We start from the raw sequence: 27,865 nt of genomic DNA on the forward strand, positions 1-27,865 counted from the left end.
AGGTTAAAAAAAAACAAAAAACTTATGCTGTGGTCAGGTTAGAAAAAGGGCTGTGGCTGCGCACAGGTTAGGAAAACAGACACTCATAAAATTGAGCGTCCATTTTCTGATACCGGCTGACAGCCACCTCTCCTGGGCGCTCGCTGCCAAGGAGGTCCTAGGGGTGCACAATAGTCCATACTCCTTGGTAGCGCGACCCCTCTTTTAAATATTCAGTTGCGCGCCCAGGAGAGGTGACTGGACAGGCGTTAGGAAAGCAAGCGCTCAACACCGAGCACCCATTTCCCCCCCCCCCCCCCCCAGATTTATTCCATTCTCCCCTCTGTGTGGTTCTGGGGATGTGGTTAAGTCAGGGTGGGGGTACTAACAGTCAGCTAGTACAAATTTGCAGTGGTAGCTGGCTAAGTTGCTGGTTATCCCTGTGTGCAGGGACTGGTGACTTAAAGCTTGCTGGTTATGTTATAGTTTGCTAGAGTTAGGAACATTTTCAGCCACAGTTCAGCCAGGAGAGGCAGCGGCTGAAACATTGCCTGAATCTAATTGGCTGAAACACAATAGGCTACATTTAAGCTGTGTGCTGTACTGAGAAAAAAAATTGTCCTTTCAGTGAATTGCATAAAACAAGTGACAGGATGTATCTGGATATTTTGCAGGACACAGACATGTCACGGTTTTGCCTGTTTCACAGGCTCTCTTTGCCCTGGTTCAGCCTATTGTGCAGCCTTCCCTCCACTAGGGGTCCTCAGCAAGCCTCACCTCCAGCTTTGCTGTCACACCACATCCAAGCTCCAGCTCCATTTAATCCTCTTTTACCAGAGCCTCAGTACCTCTTCATGGAGTCACCCTTGTTTCTCTGACCTGGCCACTCTTACCTTGTTGGTGTCCAGGCCTTCTCTTACCTTACACCTTGTCTTGTAGCCTGTCTAGGCCTCTCCTTGGCTTATGGCCTTGGGCCTTCTTTATTTGTGCTTTGCCTTGTGGTTTATCTAGGACTCTCCTTGCCTTATGGCCTCTGGGCCTTCTGTTACCTTGCACCTTGCTCTGTGGCCTTCTCAGGCCTTACCCTTGTAGCCTCCGGGCCTTATGCTTAGTGACTGATGGGTCTCCTACACTGCTGCCTTCAGACCTCAGTGTTCTCTGTTCCATGTTGTCCTTGTATAATCCTTGTCCAGTCCTGTCCTTGTCTGGTCTTGTTGTGCCCTACCCAGTCCAGACCCTAATATCCATTCCCTGCTTGCCTTTGCTTTGTCTTGCCCCAGTCTGTATCTAGTCCCAGTCCCTGCTCAGTACCCTGCCCGGTTTATGTCTGTATCCTGCCCCAGCTCTTGCTCAGTATCTCACTAACCTCCTGCTTCAGTATCCGGTCCGCAGGTTCAGTCACATCCAGCCTGTCCAAACTGTCCAGTCCGCCCAGCCTGTCTGCCTTTGTCCAACCCTGTCCAGCCTGCCCAGTCTGTCTAGCCTTGTTCAGCTTATCCAGGTTCTGCTAAGCCTTGCACCAGACTGGCTTCCTGCTATAATGTACTGCCGCTGCAGCCAAGCCCTGGTGGCCTCGAGAACCCAAGGCTCAACCTGCAGGGGAGGAGGCTGGCTCGGCAGAAGACCGGACTTTGCCCAGTCCTGCACTGCACCTGTGGGAGTGTATCCCATCTCCAACCCATTAATGCATATTAGTACTCGAATGGGATCAGAATGAACAGGGGGTGATCAGAGTAGTCTCCCAGACTCCATTTCTTCCTTCCAGGGCCGGCGGAAGCACTAGGGCACCGACCATTAGGGGTGTGAGCCATGTGGGGGCGTGAGCCATGCTCGCAGCCCAGATAACCACACACACAGTGGGCACGATCGAGAACGAGGTAGGTGTTGGGGCAGAGACTGGGGGTGGTGGTGCAACCAAGGTGGGGGGGGGGGGGGGGGGGAGGGAGCCGGGCACAAGGCAGAAGGTGCCTAGGGTGCCTAATCCGCTTGCACCGGCCCTGCTTTCTTCCTTCTCCCCTACCCCTTTCTCCTGAATGTCTGCTGCACTTAAGGCAAATAACTGGAAAAATATGGTGACTTCTAGTTTTTTTTCTTATTTCTACATAATTGTCACAAAACTAGGTAGTTTTATGAAAAAAAAAAATGGAATTTCATGGATTTTCTAAACAAGTAAATGATTCAATTTTTGGTTAAGGATGGGACCACACAGAATGCCACGATATTGTTAACTAATGCTAAATTGGAAGGAAAATTATACTGAGCTAACAATAAATGCTTTACTTGTGCTTTATATTTGCTTTTCTGATTATAAATATAGAAAATTGCTAATTCTTTTCTGAGGTTGCACTCTTACTTTCCAGCCCATGACTCAAGGGGATGTTAAATAGCTCAGAAGGAAGCTGTGACCCATTGCTCATTTTGCTGATCCAGAAACTGCATGACCGCTGCTCATTGGGCAAAGATTTTCCTACAATAGGGAAAATCCTTAAAAGCTAAGAATTCAGCGGAAATAGGGAACATTTCATTTTGTTTAACAACAACTAAAGCAGTAGAAAAACTTAAGCACTCCGCAGCCTAAATATCATATGTTTACCTCTTTTCTTCATGAAAATATAATAAAATCTGTACCCTCTGCTTTGCATATGTATTTGATCTGTGTTTCACCTTTGGACTCCTGTTTTGTTTTGATTTTTTATTTTGTGTACAGTTTCCTTCCTGCCTTAAAATTATTCTGTATATAACCAAGGCTTCTTACCTGAATGTAATCCACTTTGAAGCGGAATATAAATCTAAATAAAATAAATAAGTAAATAAATTGTAAAATTTGGTGTTTATTTTCCAGCTAATTAGGGGTTCTTTGGGAGGTATCAAAAATCAGTGTTTATCAATATTTTCGCAGTGCAGGTACCACTGTTGGGTGCCTTTTCTAGTTAAATCAAATGCAGTTTTATAGACCTAAAGATTAAGCTATTGTCTAAGTTCCTATGTTATACTTTGTTACACTACACTTAGTTACGTTATAATCTATTATGTTAATCGTATGCGTTTACTCTCTACACTCCCACTCTGTAAGCCCCTGTTCATTGTAACTTTATCTTCCTAGTTAATTGGTTACCCCTTGTTTCAATGTAAACCGGTATGATAAGACACTAGTCTTGAGTATCGGTATATCAAAATTACTTAAATAAATAAATAAATAAATAAATAAATGCATGCATTTGAGCAGCTGAGGAGTAATTTGCATAGAAAACACAAAAATAAAGTAGAGGAAGGGTGAAAAATACTAGAAGTGATTTTTCCTGTGGTTATGTAATAAATGCCTATTTTATTTATTTATTTATTTGCATTGGGGTTGTTTTATTTGGGTATATCCGTTAAAACCTACAATCAGAAGCTCTAAATATAACTACTAGTGGTGGAGAGAAGTGGGAATTTAGGTCTCAGGTTTGCAAATGCCAAGATTTGTGTAAACAGCTATTTGCAAGATTTTCCTGCTGCAAAAGATATTCAAGCTGATTTGAGGGACATTAGGCTTTGCTTTGCAGAGATTTTCATCTCTGAATAACAATCTTCACAGTTCCAACTTTTGCAAGGGAGGGGTCATGGTTTATTTTCTTGTTAAATTTTAATAGACAAAAATCACATTTTAACTATTCTTTATCAACAGAACAGTTTTCTCATGTATACGGAAAGCCAGGATTTATGCAAATTAATCATATGAGCATGTTAATAAGATTACTTTATACATATGCAAATTTCTTCTCTCCTCACCCTCCCATTACCCAAATCCCCTGTTCTTCCTCCCTCCCATCACTCAATCCCCTGTATTCTCCTTCCCCCTCTATACTTGATCCTCATTTTCTCCCCCCATTTGATCGTTTCTCCTCTCGAGCCCCAGTCCCTCTCTCCCTCCCTGTTACTTTCCCCTCACCCCCAAAGCTTTTATCCAATCACCAAGACCCATTTGTGGTACTCTGGGTCCTGGGACTGGAGTTGCCTACCCCTACATTAACTTATCAGCACATAGTGAACAAATCTTCTGACATTGAACGTTGCCTAGCCTTGATAAGCTATCAAGGATTTTTTTCTCACAAGAAGTTCACTGCTCATCAAGAACTGCCCTATACTGTACTGAAGAGGACTAGGCGATCTTAGAAAAACAGTGTTTGGTAATTTATGAAATAATAAACTGGCTGAGACAGCTAGGAATAGAAGAATGAATGCTATCCTAGCCAGAAGCTTCCTCAGAGGAGTTGAGGTCTGAAAAAGTCATTCACATATCATGAGGATAGTCTGAAGACACATTGCCAGGTTCAAGAAAGAATGTCACGCAAGCAATTTTCAAAAGATTGATTTTTTAAACTTATTTTTACTATCGAACACTAGTTATTTATAGGATAAGTACAATATAGCTAGTGGCAATATAGAATTCTTTGTAAGCTGTGATAACTTTTAGTGGAGTATTGTAAAAATCATCAGAGATTATATAGTACTTGAGAGCTTTCAAGATCACATAGGTCCCTTCTTCAGATGTATATATGAAAAATCCTTTTTTTCTAGCAACTGTAGAGAAGGGAGAGGGTCAAATGTACCAAAGCCCTGATTATATTTAATACTGATTGTCTGTTTCCACTCACCAGAGCTCCACCATTTCTTGCCCTTGATTATGTAACTATCTCCATCTCGCTGAATAGTGCATTCCATATTAGTGGCATCACTTGATGCAACATCCGGCTCTGTAACGAGAAATGGGCAATTTACTTCTAAGCATTAGAAAGAAAGCACATAATGAGAACAAAATAAATTGAAAACAGAGGTTGAAGAGAAATGTCAGTTTTACTAGGAATCAGTATTCTTTCTAGGTTGTAATACTTTACTGGGTGAATTTATTTAGCGAAGGAAGTGCCATGTAACTAAGTGACCGCATCCTCACATGCTGGATTCAGTTCTGTTAGATCAGCCCTAAATTTGGTAAGACAACAGTCTGAAACATTATTTGAATAACACAAAAATAGAAACCACTGCCGTAGAAGACAAAGCCAACAATAACACCCCAAAAAATCTATCCACAAGAGGAAGTTGGTGGAAAAAGAAAAAATAAAAAAAAAAGAAGAAAAAGGAATGGCAAAATGGTGATATTAGAATATTATGGGCATGGACCCTTAGACCGAGGTGGAGTTGGTGCAACCTCCAGAGAGGAGCCCTGCAGGTCCCCACTGTCGGCTGGTGGAGCTGGCTGTGGCAGAGGCCCAACTGGAGCTTCACTTATACCAGCCCTCATTCCCCTTAGATTGAGCCCTAGGGTGCTGGGGCCAGTAGGACTTAGGCATGGGCCTCTATGGATGAGGTGGAGATCCGTGGAGATGGACAAGTCATAGGTCAGGATCCGGGACGAGATTAGCATAGGTGTGAAGTCTGAAACAGACAAAGGTTAGGACAGGCGGCGTTCGGACGTGGCCAAGAGTCAGGTAGTGGTTGGAGGCAGGCGGAGTTCAGTTGTGATTGAGAATCAGGTGGAGGTCAGTGGCAGGCAGAGTTCAGTTGAAGTCACAGGTCAAAAAAGCCATCCAAGGGAAGAATAATGACCACTGGACGAAGATGAAGAATTAAAGAATGACCACAGGACAAAGACAAGGAACCCAAGAACGAAGACCAGAGACTGACAAAATGAAGACTAGGAACGCAGGAATGAAAACCAGGAACACTCTGAGTCAACTTGCTCTACCAGAAGTAGTTGACCTATTGCCGAGGCATAGGTTGAAAGGAAAGAGGCCCTTTTATGGGCCAGAGCCTATGATGTCATCACTGGGCGCTGTGGAGGATTTCCCACCTCAGGCCCTTTAAATTGCGGGAAGTCAGGCGCATGCGTGCCTAGGACCAGGCAAGAGAAATGGCGGCATCAAGCTGAGCACAGGGCAGGTCAAAGTTAGCCGCATAAGAATTTTAAGTCTTTAAGCATATAAAATAAATACTCTTTTACAAGAAAAGAACTATTTTTCTTTTCAAAGTTTTTTGCACTGTTTAAGAGTTTCAGTGAAGACTATAAAACTAAAAGGAAAATGTTTCATTTCGTGAGCCGCCTCACACATACTCAACACTGGTAACAGATCTCCATGGCTGGGATGCCGCTAGCAGCCAGGTCTCACCCATTCAGAATGCCTCGGACTTCGAACACTGCTCAGCATGGCACGGGATGCTGCAGCAAGCCGCTGCTCCCCAACTACCTGTAGGCGTGAGCACGCTTGAAATTCATACTCTTAGAAGGCCTGTGGCAGAAACTTAGAAGTGGCGTCCTCTGATGACATCACCAGGCCCTGGCTACTTAAAGATTCTCCTGATGAGCATCAGATGCTCCAGCAACGGATCTCCTGCCTTTGCAGTGTATGTTGCTTTGAGTTCTTGGTTCCTATCGCCCAGTCTTGTCTCTCCAGCCTTGCCTCATCCAGGGTTTCCTCTCTAGTCTTCCTTATCCAGCCTTGCTGTGTCCTGCCCATCTCGGCCAGTGTCTTCTGTATGTCTTCGTCCACTCTTGGCCTGACTCTCCGGATCTTGATCTCTTGCTTAGATTTGACCATGATTGCCTGCCACCTGGACCTGACCATTCTTGTTAGCTGCCTGCCCCGACCCTGGACTGTCGTTGACTCAGTAGATCTGCTGCCTGCCCTGACCCCGGCAAGCTATTGGACTCTTGCTCTAGCCACCACCCTAGGGTCCTGCCCAAGACCTGCCGGCTGCCAGAACCCAAGGGGTCAACCCGTGGGACAGATGGCTGGTATAAGTGAAGCTCCAGTCTGTCCCGCTACAGAGCGCATTCACCAGCTGCTCGTGTAGGCCTCCTAGATTCGTCTATGAGGTTACATTAACTATGCTGCAGTACAAAGGGCTCACACCCATGCCATCCTTGACAGATTGCTGAGGCCATGAACGTGGTGAACTCATCTCAGACCTCTGCTATTGTCACAAGCTTCAGCAGCAGCGGGACCAGTTGAATACCATGGCAGGGTACCCCCAAGGCATGGCTGCCCGGTCTGTTCCAGCTTTCGCTCTGACATCCGTGATACGGCCTACTACTCCCACCCTGTACTTGCCTCCACCACTATGGTACGATGGAGATTCCGTAAGATGTAGGGGCTTCCTAAATAAGTGTTAGATAGAGTTCGAACTGCAGGCATCTTTGTTCCCCACTGATTGTGTCACGATAACTTATACTCTATCCTTGTGCAACTCTGCTCTGGCCTGGGTCTAGTCCCCCTGGGAAAGAGATGATCCTCTCCTGGGACATTTAAATTGTTTCCTGCAAGATTTCTGGCAGATCTTCTAGGAGCCTGGTCGCATGGCTTCCAAGGCATCCTAACTCCTGCAGGTCAGACAAGGTTCTCTGTCTGTGGAGGAGTAAACAATGTAGTTCTGCACCCTGGCCTCTTGAGCTTCAGTGGGGCAGGGGCAGTGACAGTCTGATTGCTATCTTCAGGCAAGGGCTTTCAGAACACAAAGGTTGAGTTGGCTGTCAGGGATCTGCCTGTAACTTTGGAGGGCCTAATTAGTCTAGCAATTCATCTAGATATAAGGTTCCAGGACAGAGCCCAGGAAATGGGTTTGGTCTGCTGCCCCATTCACCTTGCCCCAAATTTCCAGTGACCACCCTTTCATCTCCCAAGCCTGGACCGGTAACCAGTAGAGGCCATGCAAATGGACCAATCAAAGCTATCTGCAAAGGAGAAGCAAAAGCATCACAATCTCAGCATGTGCCTATGTTGCTCTGCATCTGGGCACTTCTCAAGTCACTGTCCGAATAAACTGGGAAACTCAAGGATCTAGGCCTGGTGAAAATGGCCACCCTAGGTAATCCCCACACCTCTCTGCAATTTCTAGTACCAGTATATCATTCCCTGGGAGACATTCGGATAGATGCTCTTGCTTTCTTGGATACTGGCACAAGTGTCAGCTACATCCATGAGGCGTTGGTTCATCACTACCAGATACCCACATTCCCACTGGATACTCTGTTTTCAATCTTGTCCAAATATGGAGATCCTTTGCCTGGACACATTGCAAGAGCCTCAATACCCCTCACTATGCAAACAAGGATTCTGCACAAAAAACAAATCAATCTTTATGTTTTGCCTAAGGCAGTCAATGCATCATCTTGGACCTACCATGGTTTATACTCCATCGGTCCCACAACGATTGAGCCACATTACAGATTGTCAAGTGGAGCCCTTTTATGAGTAATGCATCACCAAAGTTTCGCCTGTGGTGCCCTTGACCTGGACAGTTATCGCAGAGCTCCCAGGTCTGCCACCACAACATACTGATTTTGCTGATATGTTCAGCAAACATCAGGCTGCCTCATTGTTGCCTAAACTGTGCCACAGATTTGGTCCCCTGTAAGGTTACGCCCAGAGGCAGAGTATATCTGCTCTTTGTCCTTGAAACAGAGGCTATGACCTGGCTGGGTCTAGACCTGCTGGGTCTAGATTCTTTTTCATAGGGAAAAAGGATGGATTGTTACATTCCTGCATTGATTATTGTGGCCTTAACTCCATTACTAAGAAGAACCTCTATCCTCTTCCCTTGATTTCCGAGCTCTTTGACCGCTTTTGGGGCACACAGATATTTAACAAACTAGTCCTCAGGGACTAGTTTGTTAAATATCTTTAGTTTGTTAAATATCTTTAGTTTGTTAAATATCTTTAGTTTGTTAATACAACCTGATTAGAATCTGAGAAGGTGATGAATGGAAAACCACCTTTAACATCCGTGATGGACACTATAGGAAAATTGGTTCTTATCTGCTAATTTTTGTTCTTGTAGTACCACGGATCAGTCCAGGACAGCTGGGTTTTGCCTCCTCTCCAGCAGATGGAGGCAGAAAAAGACTTCGCAGACTCTGTCCTATACCTCTGAGGTGCCACCTAGTGTCTGCCAGTATTATATTGTACCTAAGCAGAAATTATGTAAACCATAACGGCAACCAGAAACCAACCTCCCCCTGAAGAGCAGAAAAGATTAAAACACCTGAAACCACATGAATGAACGAAACATGCCCAAAACCTTTCCCTAAAAAGGGGGGCCGTCAGTAAAACCTACAGAAAAATTGATCAGCTACCAGCCGAGCAGACTCTCCATTTTCCCCCCGGGCGGGCATCTGGATTGATCCGTGGTACTACAGGAACGAAAATTAGCAGGTAAGAACCAATTTTCCTTTCCCTGAATGTACCTGGATCAGTCCAGGACAGCTGGGATGTACCAAAGCTTTCCTAACCAGGGTGGGACAGAGAGTGCCACTCGGAGTACACTGGCTCCAAAAGAACTGGGCTCTGGAGCCCGGACATCCAGTCAATAATGTCTGGCAAAGGTATGTGGAGACTTCCAGGTAGCCGCCCTACAAATTTCCTGTGGGGACACCTGCTGACATTCAGCCCAAGAAGCCGCCTGTGACCGAGTAGAGTGAGCCATAAGACCAGACGGAATCGGGAGACCCTGAACCAGACAAGTCGACACTATAGCCTCCTTCAATCAGCATGCGATGGTGGCCCTGGAAGCCTTCTGCCCCTTTCTGGGTCCACGCCACAGCATGAAAAGATGATCCGAGAGTCGGAAACTGTTGGTCACCTCTAAGTAACGCAACAACACTCTCTTCACATCCAACTTCCTCAAATCTTTAGACTCTGAAGATGAAGAATTTAAACCTGTGAAGGAGCCACAAGAATCACCGTGCCTGCGTGCCCCTTGATGCGGCGTAGAACCTTTCCAACCAACGGCCACAGTGGGAAAACATACAACAGAATGTCCTTTGGCCAGGGGAGGACCAACGCGTCTACCCCTTCTGCCCCTGGTTCCCTCCAGTTGCTGAAGAACCGGGGAGCCTTGGCATTGTCGTAGCTCGCCATCAGGTCCATGGCCGGTCTGGACCACCAGGCGCACAGAAGATGAAAGGCGTTGTCAGAGAGTTCCTATTCCCCCGGATCCAACTGGTGACAGCTGAGAAAATCCGCCTGTACATTGTCCACTCCGGCTATGTGAGAGGCAGCTATCCGGTAAAGATGTTGTTCCGCCCAGCGTATCAAGAGCTGAGCCTCCATCGCCACTGGATGGCTCCTGGTTCCCTCCTGATGATTGATGTAGGCCACCGTTGTCGCATTGTTAGAGAGCACCCTCACCGACCTGCCCTCCACCAGTGGAAGGAGTGCCTAAAGCGCTAACCACACAGCCTTGGTCTCCAAGCGATTGATGGACCAGAAGGCCTTCGTTCTGGTCCATTGGCCCTAGACTGCCGTATCTCGACAAACTGCTCCCCACCCATAGAGACTGGCGTCGGTGGTCACCAAGACCCAACAGGGAATCTCCAATTCCACCCCCTGGCACAAATTGTGCTGCGAAAGTCACAACAGAAGACTGGAACGCGCCCCGTCCATCAGGGGCAGGACAAGATGGAAAAGCTGCGAGAGGGGATTCCATCGGGAGAGCAAGGCTGATTGAAGAGGACGCATATGCGCAAAGGCCCAAGGTACCAGATCAATCGTTGAAGCCATTGAGTCCAGGACCTGCAAGTAATCCCCAACCCTGAGTCGAGGTAGAGAGCGCAAGGACTCCACCTGTGATGTGAGCTTGGAAATCCTCTCTTCCGTCAGAAAAACCTTTCCCAAGGCCATGTCAAAGCGAGCCCCCAGAAACTCCAAAGTCTGGGAGGGAATCAGATAACTCTTCTCGGGGTTGACCATCCATCCCAACGAGTCCCACAGCCAGAGCACCCATGCCACCGCGGCTCTGCATAGGCTTTCTGATTTTGCTCGAATTAGCCAATCATCCAGATAGGGATGCACCAGTATCCCTTCCCGTCGCAAAGCGGCCGCAACCACAACCATCACCTTGGTGAACACCCGGGGCGCCGTTGTGAGCTCGAGTGGAAGAGCGCAAAATTGAAAATGGCGCCCGAGGATCGCAAACCGCAGATATTTCTGATGGTCCGAGCGTATCGGGATGTGCAGGTATGCTTCCATCAGGTCCAGCAATGCCAAGAACTCTCCCTTGTGTACCGACGCTATGACGGAGCGAAGAGTTTCCATCCGAAATCGGGGTACCTTCAGGGCGCGATTCACCTGCTTCAAATCGAGGATGGGACGAAAGGTACCCTCCTTCTTTGGTACCACAAAGTAGATGGAGTAGCGCCCACGCCTTAGCTGCCCTTCGGGCACTGGAACTATGGCGCCCAGATTTTGCAGGCGCTGTAGAGTGTCTCGCACCGCCCTGTGCTTTAGGTGGTACGTGCAAGGGGACACTATATAATGCTCCTTGATCAGCCGGGCAAAATCTAAGGCATAGCCGTGTTCTATGATGCTTAGGACCCATTGGTCGGAGGTCAATTTGGTCCACTCCTCCCGCAAAAGGGACAACCATCCCCTGATACTTGGGATGGAAGGGTGGACAGGCCTCACTTCATTGCGCAGTCTTGGAGCCTCCATGGGACTGTGGAGCACCATCTCTGGCAGATCGGCGGCCCTGAAAGGATTGGTTCCAAGAAGCCTAACGGCCGGTGCTCTGGCAAAATGACGACCCGGTGGACCTTGAAAAGCGGAAACGACGATTTCCCCGAAATCTCGCCCGCTGAGGAAAGGAACCTCTGGATCGAGGCCAATCCTACAGCAACCTGTGGACTTTGTTCTCCCCCAGAGACTTTATCATGTCTTCCAGCTGTTGCCCAAAGAGGAGCTTCCCCTTGAATGGTAAAGAACTCAGCTGTGCTTTGGAGGACCCATCAGCCGACCAGTTTCTGAGCCAGAGGAGCCTGCGGGTGGAAACCGCTGCAACCATGGTCCTGCCCGAAGTCCGCAGAAGATCATACAGGGCATCCGTGCTATACGTCACCGCCGCCTCCAGACGGCTAGCATGCAGCGCTGCCACGTCCGAGAGGGAAGCCTCTGCCTGCCAATACTGAACCCAGCGGAGACAAGCCCTCTGCGCAAAACTGCTACACATAGCCGCCCGGACCCCAAGGGCTGAAACCTCAAAAATCTTCTTCAGCTGCAGCTCCAGCTTACGGTCCTGCAAGTCTTTCAACGCAGTGGCCCCCGTGACGGGAATGGTGGTCTTTTTTGTGACCGCTGAGACCGCGGCATCCAACTTGGGAATCCTGAGCAGATCCAAAGCCTCTTCCGGAAGCGGATACAATTTGTCCATAGCTCGACCCATCTTCAAACCAAGGTCTGGAGTGTCCCACACCTTAAACAAAAGATTCGTGAACGACATATGAAAAGGAAAGGATCTAGCCGAACCCCAGAGGCCCACCATGACCGTATCCATAGCTCCGAATCTGGAATCCTCAGGTGGAACTTCAATACCGAGCTCCTCCAGAATCACTGGTATCAGCGGCCCCAATTCAGCCCTCCGGAACAGCCGCACCACCTTCGGATCATTGCCCTCCACCACCAGGACCCCATCCGGTTTAGCCGGCTGGGGGTGAATATCCGGATCCGCATCCTGTCCGTCACCCGGAGCTGGTGGAGGAGACTGATCCTCAACTGATGTGTCCATCTGAGACGTCTCCGCTAGATGGGTCCGAGACCAGAGAGGGCGCTTTGCTTTGGGATCATCTCTGCCACCGGATGACCTGGAGCGTTTGCATGAGGAGCACCCTCTCCCTGCTCCCTGCTCCCGATGTCGTAGAGGGTGTCCGGGGCAACTTAGTACGCGATCTCTTCTCTGTTTTGCGGGACTTGAAAAACTTTTGCAGCATTCTGACAAATTCAGAGTAGAACGAGGAAGAAGACCCATCCGAGTCTTTGTCCTGTTCATCCTCCGAGGAATCCTCCTGTACATCCGGAACTGTGCCCCTTCCAGGGGCAGCTGGCCTTGGGGAAAATGGTGGTGACGAGGACTCCACTCCCAGAGCTGCCAGATCCCTCCTGATCCTGATCCCTCATGGTTTGCAGCAGAGCCTCCGACCCTGCACTAAGCAGGAAGGGATCAGAGTCTTGCCGCTGCCGGTTGGGCCTCTCAGGCTCCCGAAATAGCCTGGAGCTGTCCCTGTCAGCCTTGTGCTGATTGCTCTGCGATGGACCTTCTCCGCCTGACAGACAGACTGTGCAAACCCCAGCGCGGGAAAGCCATGCATGCGCACTGCCACACGCAGAGCAGGCCGCGCCACAAGCCATATCCCCAGCCTCGATTTAATCGGTACCCGAAAAAAGAACTGCGGCGACTGTGGCGATTTCCCGGTCAAAATACAGGCTGGGAAAGCAACAAAATCCAGCGAAAAAGCGGCGAAAACAGAGCGGACGCTAGGCTGGAGCACGCAAGGCAAGAAAATACAACTTTTAAATTTTTATTTTTACCTGGTGGGAATGGGTCCCGCTGAGGGTGAGTGAGCCGGGACCCCAGTATCACCCTCAGCCACGGCAGTTCCAGGGTTTCCAACCCTCTGCTCTCCAGCCTCAAATACCAGAGGGGATGGTCCCATCAGGACCTGCCGACCCCCTGGGAGGCTAACTTTAAGAATCCCTGTGAACTTTTTTTTTTTTTTTTTTTAAAGATAAAGGGACAGTAACCTAAACCTTCCTCTGAAAAATACCTGTGCCAACCAAACCAAAATCAGATAAATTCAAACCTGACACCAGACACTAGGCTTTGCACCTCCACCATCTGCTGAAGACAGAAAAATACTGGCAGACACTAGGTGGCACCTCAGGGGTATAGGACAGAGTCCGCGAAGTCTTTTTCTGTCTCCATCTGCTGGAGGGGAGGCAAAACCCAGTTTTCCTGGACTGATCCGGGTACGTACAGGGAAGAATACCTACAGATGCCCTTCAGGTTGTACAATGCCCCTGCAGTTTTCCAATTCATGGTCAATGAGATCTTTCGGGACCTTCTCTACTCCCATTTAGTTGTTTATCTGGATGACATCCCAGTCTTTTATAAGTCTTTGAAGGAACATCGACATAATGTAAAACAGGTCCTCTAGAGGCTCCATGAGCACTACCTCTACGCCAAGTTAGAGAAGTGTACCTTCAAACAGGAAGAACTTCCCTACTTGGGATATGTCTCTTGCCAAGGCCTATTATGGACCCAGGATACTATCCAAGCTTTTGAATATCCCAAAGAGGAATTCAATCTGGATCCATGTCTACACCACCCAGATCCATCCAAGCCATTCATCTTGGAGGTAGATGCCTTTACCCTCAGGGTAGGTGCTTTCCTCCTGCATCATAACCATAATTGTACACTCGTGACCTGCTCCTACTTTTCAAAGAAATTCTCTCCAGCAGAGAACTATACCATTGGAAATCATGAGCTACTAGTGGTTAAGCTAGCCTTTGAAAAATAGCAACACCTGCTGAAAGGAGCCAAGCACACCCAATAACTATCTATACGGATCACAAAAACCTAAAACATCTAGCGCAAGCGCAGAGACTGAACCCCAGAAAGCCCGCTGATCATTGTTTTTTGATTGGTTTGACTTTGAGTTGCGGTACTGTCCCACTGAGAAGAACTGCCAAGCTGATGCACTCTCTCGCTCCTTTGATACTGAGGCTTTTTGGAATCCCCACGGCATATTATTGACCTGGAAAAAATTGTGGTTGCTGCCACATTCACAGTTCCTCCAGGGAAGACCATGGTTCCCCATCGCCTATGACAGTAGGTCCTTCAGAGGGCTCAGGACTCCCGCCTGGCAGGTCACTCTGGTATTACCCAAACCTTGGAATTAATTGTCTCTCACTACTGGTGGTCCCAGATGAAGACCAATGTAAATCATAATTTAGAGTCCTGTCCCAGGTATGCCATGAATAAAAATGTGCGAGCATGACCTTGGGAGTTGTTACAGACCCTGCCAGCCCCCGAGGAACCCTGGACCCATTTGGCCACTGACTTCGTCACTGACCTTTCCCTCTCTGGTGGCAAGATCACCATATTGGTGAAAATGGATAGATTTTCTAAGATGGCTCATTTCACGAGTCTCCCATCCACACCTGAGCTGGCTAAACTCTTTGTCAACATATCTTTCATATGCATGGGCTCCTCCTTCACATCCTCTCAGACCGGGGAGTTCAGTACTGGAAAGGCTTACCACCCCTAGAGCAATGGACAAACCAAGCAAGAAAATCAGTGTCTCAAGGCTTTTCTATGAACCTCTGTGAACCAATAGCAGGATAACTGGGCAACCCTCCTCCTATGGGCAGAACTGTGCCATAATAATCATGCGAAACAGTTCCACAGGGTCATTACCCTTTTACAGTGTGTGGGTGCCATCACTGTATACCAAAACCTGTTCCAGGCCTCTAATCTGCAAGCTCCCCAACTCATATCTGAGTTCCACAAGAGATTCCCCACAAAGCCCAGGCCCAGAAGACTGGGGAGGGAGCTTTGGAGGGGGGATACTGGCCCCACAAGCCATCTCACTCACCCCTGATGCTGGCAACAGAGCTCCGTGGCTGGGTTGTTGCCAGCAGCCAGACCTCACCCACTCAGGATGCTATAAGCCTCCTTCGCAGCCAGGATGCCACCTCAGACTTCTGTAAGTTATAATTTTATACTCCTAGGTTTTATAATTCATATTTAGTTGTATTTTAGAAGGTTAATTAATTTATTGTCTTTTAGTGAATTTTATATTTATGAGAAATTGTAATTTTTCCTTTCTCTCTATGTTATTGTAATGTAGAAATTGTGAACCGTAGAGATGGACTTTGTCTAATCAACGGTATATAAAAACTGTTTAAATAAATAAATAAAAATAAATAAACGTTGTTCAGTGGGTCATGGTATGCCACTGCTCCTCCCAAGGTCCTCTAGGTGCACATGTGCCCGACAATCATACTTTTAAAGGGCCCACGGCGCCCTCTGATGACATCACCAGGCCCTTGCTACTTAAAGCTCCCCCGAGGAGCATCATACACCTCAAGAAAGGGTCTTGAGCCTTTGTAGTGTGTGTTGCTTTGAGTTCCTGGTTCCTGTCATGCAGCCTTATCTCTCCAGCCTTGCCTTGAACTGCCCATCTTATCTAATGTCTTCTGTGTTTCTTCTTCCACCCTTGGCCTGACTCTCCAGATCTTGACCACGATTGCCTGCCGCCTGGATCTGACCTCTTGCTTGGACCTGACCACGACTGCCTGCCACCTGAACCTGACCTCTTGCCTGGACCTAACCATTCTTGTTAGCCACCTGCCCCCGACTTTGGCCTGTCTTTGACTTCGTTAGTCTGCTGCCTGCCCTGATCCCAGCGGGCTATTCGACTCTTGCTCTAGTCACTGCCCTACAGACCCGCCTAAGACATGCCGGCCACCAGAACTCAAGGACTCAACCTGTAGGGGAGGCAGCTGGTATAGGTGAAGCTCCAGTCTGTACTGCTACATGGCGTGTTCGCCAGCTGCCGGGATAGGCCATAGCACAAAGGGTTCACATCCATGTTACCATTCACAGAAAAATGCTGTTTCTAACAGTTACTGGCTAAATGAATGCGTTTCACTACAAAATTTTTCTAGCATTTACAGGACCTATATTCTGGTTTACATATGAAACATGCACGTTGGTCTAATATAACAGATCACGTCATTTTATTTCTCTTATCTGTTTCTAAAACAGAACCATGCAGCTTTCTAAACAAGACTCTGGAAGGGTCTTGTACATTTCCTGCTGCTGGTGAAAATGAACTGTGCACTGACAGCACAGACAACAAAGGCACCAAGGTCACATATGTTGGAAAGGAAGACTGCATGGAGATTTCCAAGACTTTTGGCACCCTAAATGAGATGGTAAAATGAAAAATTGTCTCACATCTAGGGCTAGGGCCCTCTTACAATCCAAGGTGTGTAAGGCCTATTCACCCTAGTGAGAATGGGGCCTCGAAAAAGGTGGGCAGAATGATGGACTGATTGAGGTGAAAATCAGTCACCACCTTAGGTAGGAACTTAGGATGTGTAGGGAGCACCACCCTATCATGAAAGAATTGTGTATAGGGTGGATACGTAACCAACACCTGAAGCTCACTAACCATGCGCACCGAAGTGATTGCTACCAGGAATAAAACTTTCCAGGTGAGGAACTTCAGATCGCAAGAGTGCATAGGCTCAAAGGGATGATGCATGAGCCACGCAAAAACAAGGTTGAGGTCCCAGGACATAACAAGAGGCTGGGGGGGGGGGGGGGCTTCAGTTGAAGCAAGCCCCACATAAAATGACCTACTATGGACTGAACAGAGATGGGTGTGCTTTCAATACCTTGTGGTAAGCATTAACCGCACTCAGGTGAACCCTGACTGGAGTGGTTTTATGTCCCGCCTTGGAAAGGTGCCACAATTAGTCTAAGAACCTCTATGTGGGGCAGGTGAATGGATCTAAGCCATGTCCCTCACACCAGACAGCAAACCTCCTCCACTTCATTTGGTAAGACTTCCTGGTGGAAGGTTTCCTGGAAGCTACCAGCACCTGAGACACGTAATCAGAGAGGTCCAGGGGCTGCAGGACTAGGCGCTCAACATCCAGGCCATCAGGATTAATGCCCAGAGGTTTGGATGGCACAGTCTGCCCTGATCTTGAATTATCAGATCGGGAGAGGTTCCCAGATGGATGGGCTCCTTGGCCGACAGGTCCCAAAGGATCGGAAACCAGACCTGCCTGGGCCAGTACGAGGCCATGAGACTCATGGTTCCCCAGATCTGCTGGAGCTTCAAGAGAATCTTCATGACCAGTGGAAGAGGAGGATATGCGTGCAGGAGACATGTGCCCCAATGCTCGGCAAAGGCGTCTGAGGCTGGAAGCCTGTCCATCCTGTACAGGGAGCAGAAATTTCACACCATGCGGTTGCAAAGTGATCTACATCCAGAGTTCCTCACTGGTGGAATATCCAGGTCGCCACTGCCAGATTTAGGGACCACGTGTGTGGCTGAAACGTACGGCTCAGGCGGTCCGCCAGTACATTCATAACTCTGGCTAGGTACGTCGCTCTCAGGGACATGCCCTGTGACAGAGCCCAGGACCAAATTTGTACTGTCTCCTGACAGAGGAGGAACGAACATGTGCCTCCCTGTTTGTTGATGTACCACATTGCTACCTGGTTGTCTGTCCGAATCAGGACTGTTTTGTAAACAGGCAGTCCCGAAATGCCCAGAGAGTGTAAAGAATCACCCGAAACTCCAGGAAGTTTATCTGGCAGAGAGATTCCTGAGCCATCCACCGACCTTGCGTGTGTGGATTGCCCACATGGGCCCTCAAACCATGGGGGGAGGCATCAGTGGTAAGTACTATCGGAGGCAGGGCAGCCCGAAAAGGGGTCCCCCGCTCCAGGTTGGAAAGATTCTCCCAGCAGGACAGGGAGACCCACAGAGGTGCCGTGACAGAGACATGGGCCTCGAGGTCCTGGGATGCTTGTAGCCATAGTGATCGTAATGTCCACTGTGCTCTGCGCATGCAGAAGCAGGCCAATGGAGTGACATGGACAGAAGCAGCCATGTGGCCCAAGAGACGAAGCAGCAGATGGGCAGGAACCTAATGACTGCTGCGCACCAAGCCAGCCAGAGATGAGAGGGCAAGATCCTGATCTTGTGGCAGAAACGTTTTTGCTTGAACTGTGTCCAGTTTGGCTCCAATGAAGTCCAGATCATGCGACAGGTAGAGGTGGGATTTGGGGTAATTGATAACAAACCCCAGGGACTGCAGCACCTGAAAAGCCAGATGTAGAGAGTGCAGTGCCCCCTGTTGGGAGGCACTCTTGATCAGCCAGTCATCCAGGTAGGGGAACACATGCATCCCCTGATGCCTGAGGTGCGCCCCTACTACTGCCAGGCACTTGGTAAAAATCTGAGGGGCTGAAGCCAGGCCGAACAGTAGTACTTGATACTGGTAGTGAGCCTTTCCTACCAGAAAGCGAAGATACTTCCTGTGACTTGGGAAGATTGCAATGTGGGCGTAGGCATCTTTCAGGTCGAGGGACCAGAGCCAGTCTCCTCTGTTGAGGAGAGTGATCAGGGTGCCCAAAGAGACCATTCTGAACTTTTCCCTCTGCATGAATTTGTTCAATGTTCTGATTTCGAGAATGGGGCATAGACCCCCAGTTCTCTTTGGTATCAGGAAATAAAGGGGATGGAACAACTCTCCTATGAGGAAAGGCTAAAGAGGTTAGGGCTGTTCAGCTTGAAGAAGAGACGGCTGAGGGGGGATATGATAGAGGTCTTTAAGATCATGAGAGGTCTTGAACGAGTACTTGTGACTCGGTTATTTACACTTTCGAATAATAGAAGGACTAGGGGGCATTCCATGAAGTTAGCAAGTAGCACATTTAAGACTAATCGGAGAAAATTATTTTTCACTCAACGCACAATAAAGCTCTGGAATTTGTTGCCAGAGGATGTTGTTAGTGCAGTTAGTGTAGCTGGGTTCAAAAATGGTTTGGATAAGTTCTTGGAGGAGAAGTCCATTAACGGCTATTAATCAAGTTTACTTAGGGAATAGCCACTGCTATTAATTGCATCAGTAGCATGGGATCTTCTTAGTGTTTGGATAATTGCCAGGTTCTTGTGGCCTGGTTTGGCCTCTGTTGGAAACAGAATGCTGGGCTTGATGGACCCTTGGTCTGACCCAGCATGGCAATTTCTTATGTTCTTATGTTCTTGAATAGAACCCTCGGCCCTGTTGGCGGAGGGGAATGGGTTCTACCGCTCCTGTCAGTATAAGGGTGAAGAACTCTGTAAGAAGTATTTCCTGCTAGGTGGATGAACCCCACATCAGATATGGGGGAAAATCCGCAGGGACGTCCCTGAAATTCAGTTGATAACCCCGGCGTATGATCATGAAAACCCACTGGTACGATGTAACATGGGGCCAGCAGTGAGCAAAGCGAAGGATGCCAGGGTTATGGCAGGCTAACTCATGCTGCCTTGCCCCCAGTCAAAACCCTGTAGCAGGGCTCTGCTGGGTGGCTGGTAGGGCCTTGGGGGCCCACTGTTGGTGAGGATGAGCCCTAGAACTAGCACAGGGCGTACGCGCCCAAGAGGCAGGAGTAACATTTCTTTTGGCGGTACAAGAATTTCCTCAGGAGACTTTCTGGAGGAAGATGGCAGGTTGGAAGCACCAGACGATAGCTGTTGAAGGGTCTCATGGTGGTCCTTCAACTGGGCTACCACATCCATGACCTTGTCTCCGAAGAGATTCTCGCCCATGCAGGGCAGATCTGCCAGCTTTTCTTGGAGTTCCGGGTGGAGGTCCAAAGCTTGGAGCCAGGCCCTCCTATGAAAGCCAATGCCCACTGCAGCCACCCTCACACTGCTGTCTTGAAGACATCATAGGTGGATCTCACCTCATGCTTTTCTGCCTCTAGACCCTGTTGCACCATCGCAGAGAACGCATCTTGTTGCTGCTGCGGTAGGCGTTCTGAAAACTCCTGGACCTGTTTCCACAGGTTCCGGTTATACTGGGTCATATACAACTGATAGGAGGAAATGAGGGCGATAAGCATAGTGCCCTGAAATACCTTCCTACCTAGAGCATCCAGCAACCTGTGGTCCCGACCTGGAGGGGCGGAGGCATGGGTGCGGGAGCGCTTGGCTTTTTTGAGAGTGGACTCCACTACAACTGACTGGTGAAGGAGATGGTATCTCTCACTCAAAGCCTGTTGGACCAAGTGGATGGCATCCACCTTCCTATTTACTGGAGGAACTGACACTGGATGTTCCCAGATCCTCAGAAGGTGATCTTTGAAAATATCGTGGATTGGAATGGCCACCATCTCCTTTGGGGCATTGACAAACTGGAGAACTTCTAGCATCTTATGTCGAGCGTCCTCCTATGTGAGGATTTGGAAGGGGATGGCTTCAGTCATGGCCCTAATGAAGCCAACATAGGAGAGATCCTCTGGGGGAGACCTATGCCTTTCATCTGGTGGCGAAGGTTCTGACAGGATATCCCCAGATTCCTCAGAGGAAGACTCCGAGGTATCATCTCCCCAGGGGTCAAACAGGCCCTCTTCCTCGTTAAGGGCCCTAGGGGGGCCTGCTTGGGAGAGCCCTCCCAATCCTGTCGGTGCAGGCATTGAGGGCACCAGGGGCACCGATGGCATCAAAGGCGGCAAGGGTATCAATGGCTGTGGGGTTCCTGATGGCCTGAGTAAGGGCTCGGGGAACTGAGGCGTCGGCACCAACGGAGCCAGCAGCACCAGTGGCCTTAGTAAATTTTCCTCCTCGGAGGACCCAATAATATGAATTGCTCCGGAGGGGGGCATTGGTGGCCATTGGGGCTTCAAGGAACCCCCATGGCACCGGTTGCGTCAGAAGGACACTGAGAAGGACATCTAGATGTTCGAGCAGAAGCACCAAAATAGCGCTTGTGCAGGTTCTGGCACCAGTATGGGATTGGTGCCAGGGGCGGTTCGATGCTCTGCAGGGCTCAGAGCACTGCACTCTGCGGTCCAACTCCTCCAGGATGTCCAGAAAAGCTAGGACTGATGGAGGGGGACGAGGCATCACCAGAGCCCCCTGAGGGCCCAAGGAAGCTCGGTGCCTGGCACCAATATGAGAGGGGACTCCCGGGCCTGTCTCAGGATGGGGCCTCCTCACCATGGGGTCGCTTCTGTGTTGGCACGGCAGTCGTACTGGAACCGGAGCCTTGTGCCGACCGGTGACTGTGTTTGTGGGACTTCCCACGATGCTCGGCCCGGTCTTTCCCCTGCACTGAGGAAGTTGAAGATCCTGATGTCTTTGAGAGCGTAGATATCAGAGAGGACCTATCAACGGTGCCTCTCTCCCTGAACGAACCTGTCGGGGAAGTAGACTGGGAAAACGTATCCATCTGTTCCCCTCAGCCTACAGGGGTCAAAGTCTCAGATGTCAGCGTGGATGTAGCAGACTTCTTGGGACCTGTCTAGCTGAACATGATGGCCCTTGAGGGTCATCTGATCACACAGCTGACATCCTTGGATGTTGTGCGATGACCCCAGGCAGAGGATACAAACCTCATGTGGATCAGTAATGGACATGGTCCGCAGGCACTGGGGGCACCATCGAAAACCGGACGACGCCATAAAAAATAGCTAGCAGTCACCAAGGAGCGACACGCGGGGAATCGACTGCTAGGAAAGTAAAAAAAAAAAAAAACCTACTGCGCCATAGAAGGGGCACCGACAGGAAAGAGGGACTTGACGTTGAAAAACTGAAGAACTGGTAAAAAAAAATAATAATCTGGAGAAAAAAACCATTCTAAAGAGCGGAGTTCCACCAACGTGAGGCAACTTCTTCGCGGAACAGAGAGACTGAAAAAGGACTCTGCGTGGATGCGCGGATAGTGGCATGCTGAGCATGCTCAGTGTGCCAAAGTTCTAGAAACTTTGGTAAAAGTTTTCCATGCTGGGCTCCATCCAATGATATCACCCATCTGTGAGGACTAGCATCCTGCTTGTCCTAGGAAAATAGCTAATAGCCTTATCTACATGGAATTTATATGTGATGAGCACTATTAGCTATATGAGAGTTTGAGCGCATGTTTTTGACATCCTGATCCTCTTATTGCATCTGGGGTTATGGATGTGCATCCAAAACCCATGTCCAACTGCTCATTGAGCTATGCGCTAGGCTTGGCACACTTTATTACATCAGTCTCAAAGTGGGGTAAAGTTGCCCCCTGGATGTTGGGGTTTTATTGTGACTACACTGTGGTTCTACTGTGACTATATTTTGACTTATGCTCTTTTATGGGACACTTTGTGCTTTATTTACATTAAAAAAAAAGTTTGTGGTACCGCTTTGTGGACCATTTGGGTGAATGAGTGAGTGATCTGGGTAACCCCACCTTTGTGAAGAGGTCTAGCATGGATACCCGGCTTGCTGACACTGTAATAGGAGGGGTTTGTCTAATTGCTGGCCACACTTAGCCAACCTCAGTTAGTGAAAGAACTGTCAGGTAAAAGAAAGGCCGCAGTGAAGCAAGATGTCTATGACGACTGCTGCAAATTGTGTTATGATTAGAGAGTCCTCTCTAGCTGTCTCTGGGAATTATGGTTTATTATTGCTTCTCAGGGCTCTGTAGATATTTATACTCAAAAATGCTTAGGCACTGAACCCATGAGAATTGTTAGTCAAGGTCAGACAAGAAACTGGGAGTAACAGCACATGGAAACAAACACCAACAGCACCAAGGTTTGGAAGTAGATGTGCTGAACTGTGATAAGAACAATGAGAGGGAGGGGGGACTCACTCCCGCTTTGAACAATGTTATAAAGTTCCCATAAAAATGAACAAAGCTCAACTTATTATTACTTGTCAGACTTCTGGAGTTGAGATTGCATATGGATATCTTGGGCCCATGTAAACTTTCCTTAGGAACATAAGATTTGCTATCTTTATATGTATCTTTTAACTCTTTTCTAGTAGTTATTGTTATTATTATTATTGTATGCTTGCAATCAACTCTCTAGTGCTTGCTATTATTTATCTTTTTCCTTAGCAAGTGCTCAAATAAACTTACATCCAATACCTGGATCCTGATTTATTTACTTATTTATTTACTTATTTATTTAACTTTTTTATATACCGACGTTCCTGTATAGAATACACATCACACCAGTTTACACAGAAACTGAACAGTCGCCTCGGAGCGATACAAGGAACATGTGATACAAAAAATTAATAACGCTCAATTAATTACAGAGAAAATGAGAAACTGTTGAAAGCCAGGTGAGAAAGCTCACAACCTTGAGAGCAGGTTAAGGGATAAACAATAGAATACAGTTGAGATCAACTAAATTACAGGTTAATTAAAAAGGTCTAAGATCTGTGTAGGGTGAAATGGACATGCTAGAGGGCAGTTGGATATGATGGGCTTGGAACGAGGACCCAGGAAGATCTAGGAGGACTAAATCGAAGGACGGAGTGACCTTGCCTGAGAACGGCATCAGTTAATTGTTATCTTTCCGAAAAGGCTTGACTGAAAAGCCAAGTTTTAAGTTTTTTTTTTGAATACCAGTGGGCAGGGTTCTTGGCGGAGGTCCGGGGGGAGCGCATTCCAATGAGTCGGACCAGCTGTTGATAAAGCTTGCTTCCTTAAAGAGGTTTTTGCCGGGGGGGCATACACCTATCAGATATACACTTCTGATAGGTCTGTCCGATATGAGAGGGCGTAGTTGGATGCTTAGTTTATTTATTGTTATTTATTTATTTATTGATTTTTATATACCGCCGCTCATCAATGATATCACGTCGGTGTACATGGAACAAAAATACGCGGTTGCGTGTACATGTAACAGTATAATAATATCTGAATTCAACAATACATTAAAACAGTAAAATATGGTATCAAAAAAACATTAAAACAGTAAAATATGGTATCAAAAAACAACTTATTTAGTTAATATTAGATGATATAATCGAGTAAGAATGCCTTTGATTGCACAAGATAATCTAGCATCAGGGATAATCTAGCATCAGGGCAAATACTGGGAAGGAAGGAAGGGGGTGGGGAGCAAATTGGAACAGGAAGGAAAGAGAATGGGTTAGGAAGGAACAGGTTATTTACATATATACAGAAGGCGGGATCAATGGTTAAAAGAGGGAGACCAAAGTACTAGAAATGAACAGAAGAGGGCATAAATAATCTAAAGTTAAGAGAAATAATTTCGAATAAAGTGGAAAGATTGACAGACTAAAAAGGGAGTACTAAGAGTTAAGAAAGATCGAATGAGTTAGTAACAAGTAAGGAACAGAAGAGTTAAGGGGGGGGAACACGTAATAATCAAGTGTAGGCTTTAGTAAAAAGCCATGTTTTGAGCTTTTGCTTGAAGGTCTTAGAGGACAGTTCAAGGCGTAGGTCAGTAGGCATAGCATTCCATAGTTTAGGGCCTGCTATGGAAATGGCACGAGCTCTGGTGGATGCATATTTAAATGCATTAGTTTGAGGGGGGAGATATTGTGAATGGCCTTGTGAATCATCATGAGGACTTTAAAGAGAATCCTGGATTTGATGGGTAACCAGTGGAGGTTCTGAAGGATGGGAGTGATGTGCTCTCTTTTGTTAGCGTTGGTAAGAATTCTGGCGGCGGCGTTCTGAACCATCTGCAGGGGTTTGGTGGTGTTGGCAGGGAGACCCAGAAGAAGGGAGTTGCAATAGTCGATTTTCGACATGATGATGGATTGAAGCACCAGAGGGAAGTCTCGGAAGTGAAGGAGCGGTTTCAGTATATGTTTTCTTGTATGTCGGAGAAGGTGTGTGTGCGAGTGCGTGGTCTGAACCCATAAGAACCCATACTCAAGATCTCTGACACTGCTTGATTTTGATAACGGATTTCATCCACGTTAGATTTCATATTTACTGTTCCTCCTTTTTGTGCAATTGGTAACAGATGTTGCCATGGAACTAACCTGCAAGAGAAAAACCAACTGATGGCCTGCCCAATGCTTTGTTCCTGCTGAAAAAAAATCAGGGAGAAATGTAAAGTCTGACCCAAACGGCAAATTATAAAGTTATAGATTAATCTAAAAGGGATCAGTTGTAGGAGAGAAGGGACAAATAATAAATGTTTTGGAGGAAATTATGACAAATTAGATGATTCTCTCTTCCAAACACAGAGTTTTGTGCTTGTGCAATTAAGTGACTTCTCATGAGCTTTTGCAGTACATACTGTAGGAAAGAGTAAACAAAAAATGATGTTGATTTAGTATAAATGAAAATTATCTTTAGAGAGAAAATAACCAGTTCTGCTGTTTCATAGTACTGAATACAGAAGTCCATTGTTTATTCACCCTACAGGAAGAACAGACAGTGATACTATAAACCTCTTTACTATGCCCCAACATGCCTAAATCATGTTCTACAGAAACCAACTTTAAGGAACTGTTGTTTAATTTCCATACAAATGTAATTCTTGATCTTTTATATTATGCCTACATTTATGTTATAATTATGCGTTATTAGAACAGATTTTGCATTTGAATCGAGTGGGTTATTAAATGCTCTTAAATAAACATGGCAACAGTTGATAGGTATAATTAAGTGACAGCCTGGGAACCAATTAAGGTCTCAAGTTCTTATGCCAAAGCATACCAAACAACCATCAGACAGTAAAGATCTGTTATTACCTGTCATGCAGAAGCAGGACTGAAATTTTCCCTGCAGAAGAGGTTCCAGCCATTGCTTCTTTTGTTCAGCAGTTCCATATAAATGAAGCACCTCCATGTTGCCTGTATCTGTAATAATATCATTGAAAGATGTTTATATAATAGTGTATATAATTTATCTTTACATCTAGTCACATGAGAGTCTATTTAACAACATTTCTGAAATTACTCAGCAGCAGATAGGATTGGGATCAGTTTTCAAATGCTAACCAGGCAGGTTTAACAGTTTGGCTATTGAAGAATCAAGAAATCACATGATATAAACAATCATTTCGTAATGCTAAAACTTTCACCCACGAAATTTATAGCATATTAATTCTAAAGAATTTTTGGCATTGAAAAAGTAAGTTTGCTTAGCTATAAACAGGGTTCTCCATAGACAGCAGGATAAAATCAGCCATAACTAGTGGAGACACCATCTGATGTCACTGACACAGACCCAGCTGTCAGAGCTCAGATAAAGTCTTACTGAGTAGGCCAGGGAGCTCCCGTGTGCAGTCGCTGTCTCATGAGCTCCTCAGCGTCTTCCAGAGTATAAGCTTCAGCGAGGAGGTTGACTCTCCAGGGGGGACAAGCTAGTATTGGCTGATTTATCCTGCTGATTATGGAGAACCTTATTTACAGGTAAGCAAACTTGCTTTCTCCGTTCACAAGCAGGCATTAATCAGTCATAACCAGTGAGGAGTCCTGAGGTTGCCTTGTGGAGCAACTGCTTTAATAGTCAACCCAGATCCTACCAGTGAAGAGTAGACTACAGGGTAAATAGTCTGGATAGAAATGCAGGTCTAAAATTAGTTTCTTCAGGATATGGCATTCAGATAGCGGTGGGACAAGAAGATGTGACTTCACAGCTTTGCATATGCCTTGAATGGAAGTGGTCCTTAGATGAGCCACTGAATCCACCATCGCTCTCACTTTATGAGCCGTCTGTAATCCAGCCAGATCATAACAGTGCACAATGCAGTCCACAAGCCAATTTGAAAGAGTTATTTTGGCAAATGCTCTTCCCAAACAGTTGGAATCAAAGGATACAAACACCTAAGAAACTTGGCGTTGAGACCTAGTCTTCTGCAAGTAATATGCTAGGGCTCTCTTGCGGTCCAAGGAGTGAAGAGCCTGCTCTCCTATATAAGCATGCAATTTCAGGAAGAATGTGGCAGCAGAACTGTTTGGTTAATGTGGAATACAGATACTACTTTCAGAAGGAATTTAGAGAAGTTAGTTTCCATATTGTGGAAAAACTGCAGGTACAGCAAATAAGAGACCAGAACCTGTAATTTGCTTATTCTTCATGCCAAAATGATGGCCATGAGAAATTACTTTCCAGGTGAGAAACATCAGGTCTACTGATTTGAGAGGTTTGAAGGAAGGTTTTATGAGTTGAGTCAAAATCACACTGGAGTCCTAAAGCACTAGAGGTTTACTGTCTGAAGGCTTGGAATGCCAGTCCCTTCATTAACTTGGACACTAAAGAATGGAGACAGATTGGAGCCCTGTTCATCTGTTGGTATGGAGCTAAGATGTACCTTTACTGAAGAGATGCTGAGGCCAGAGAATGAGAGGAAAAAGAAATATTGAAATAAGTCCCTTGGGTCAAAAGAGAAGGGGTCCCAATGGCTAATCCCACACTACACAGAGAACTTGAAACTATAGGGATTTTCTGGTTGAAAGCTTTCTGGCTGAAATCCTCCCTGAGAATGAGAAAGGAAGAGATTACTGTGTATTCAACATCCACACTGTGAGAGACAGCAATGGCAGATTTGGGTCGCAAAGCCTCCCACCCAGTTCGGCAATGAGAGT

The 27,865-nt window shown here is 47.0% G+C and overlaps 1 protein-coding gene across 2 annotated transcripts in view; it reads right to left on the reverse strand.

The window, feature by feature from the left end:
* Nucleotides 1–27,865, reverse strand: part of ACAD11 (acyl-CoA dehydrogenase family member 11) — a 289,500-nt gene that overhangs the window by 140,220 nt on the left and 121,415 nt on the right. For both annotated transcript variants that reach the window (XM_029589309.1, XM_029589308.1), the window contains 2 exons: nt 26,027–26,134; nt 4,617–4,715 (listed from right to left, as the gene is read on the reverse strand). In XM_029589309.1, the coding sequence (XP_029445169.1) occupies nt 4,617–4,715; nt 26,027–26,134 (207 nt within the window). The remainder of the gene's footprint in view (nt 1–4,616; nt 4,716–26,026; nt 26,135–27,865) is intronic.

This window comes from Rhinatrema bivittatum, chromosome 2 (genome assembly GCF_901001135.1).
Source record: "Rhinatrema bivittatum chromosome 2, aRhiBiv1.1, whole genome shotgun sequence".
In the NCBI taxonomy this organism is placed as follows: Eukaryota; Metazoa; Chordata; class Amphibia; order Gymnophiona; family Rhinatrematidae; genus Rhinatrema; species Rhinatrema bivittatum.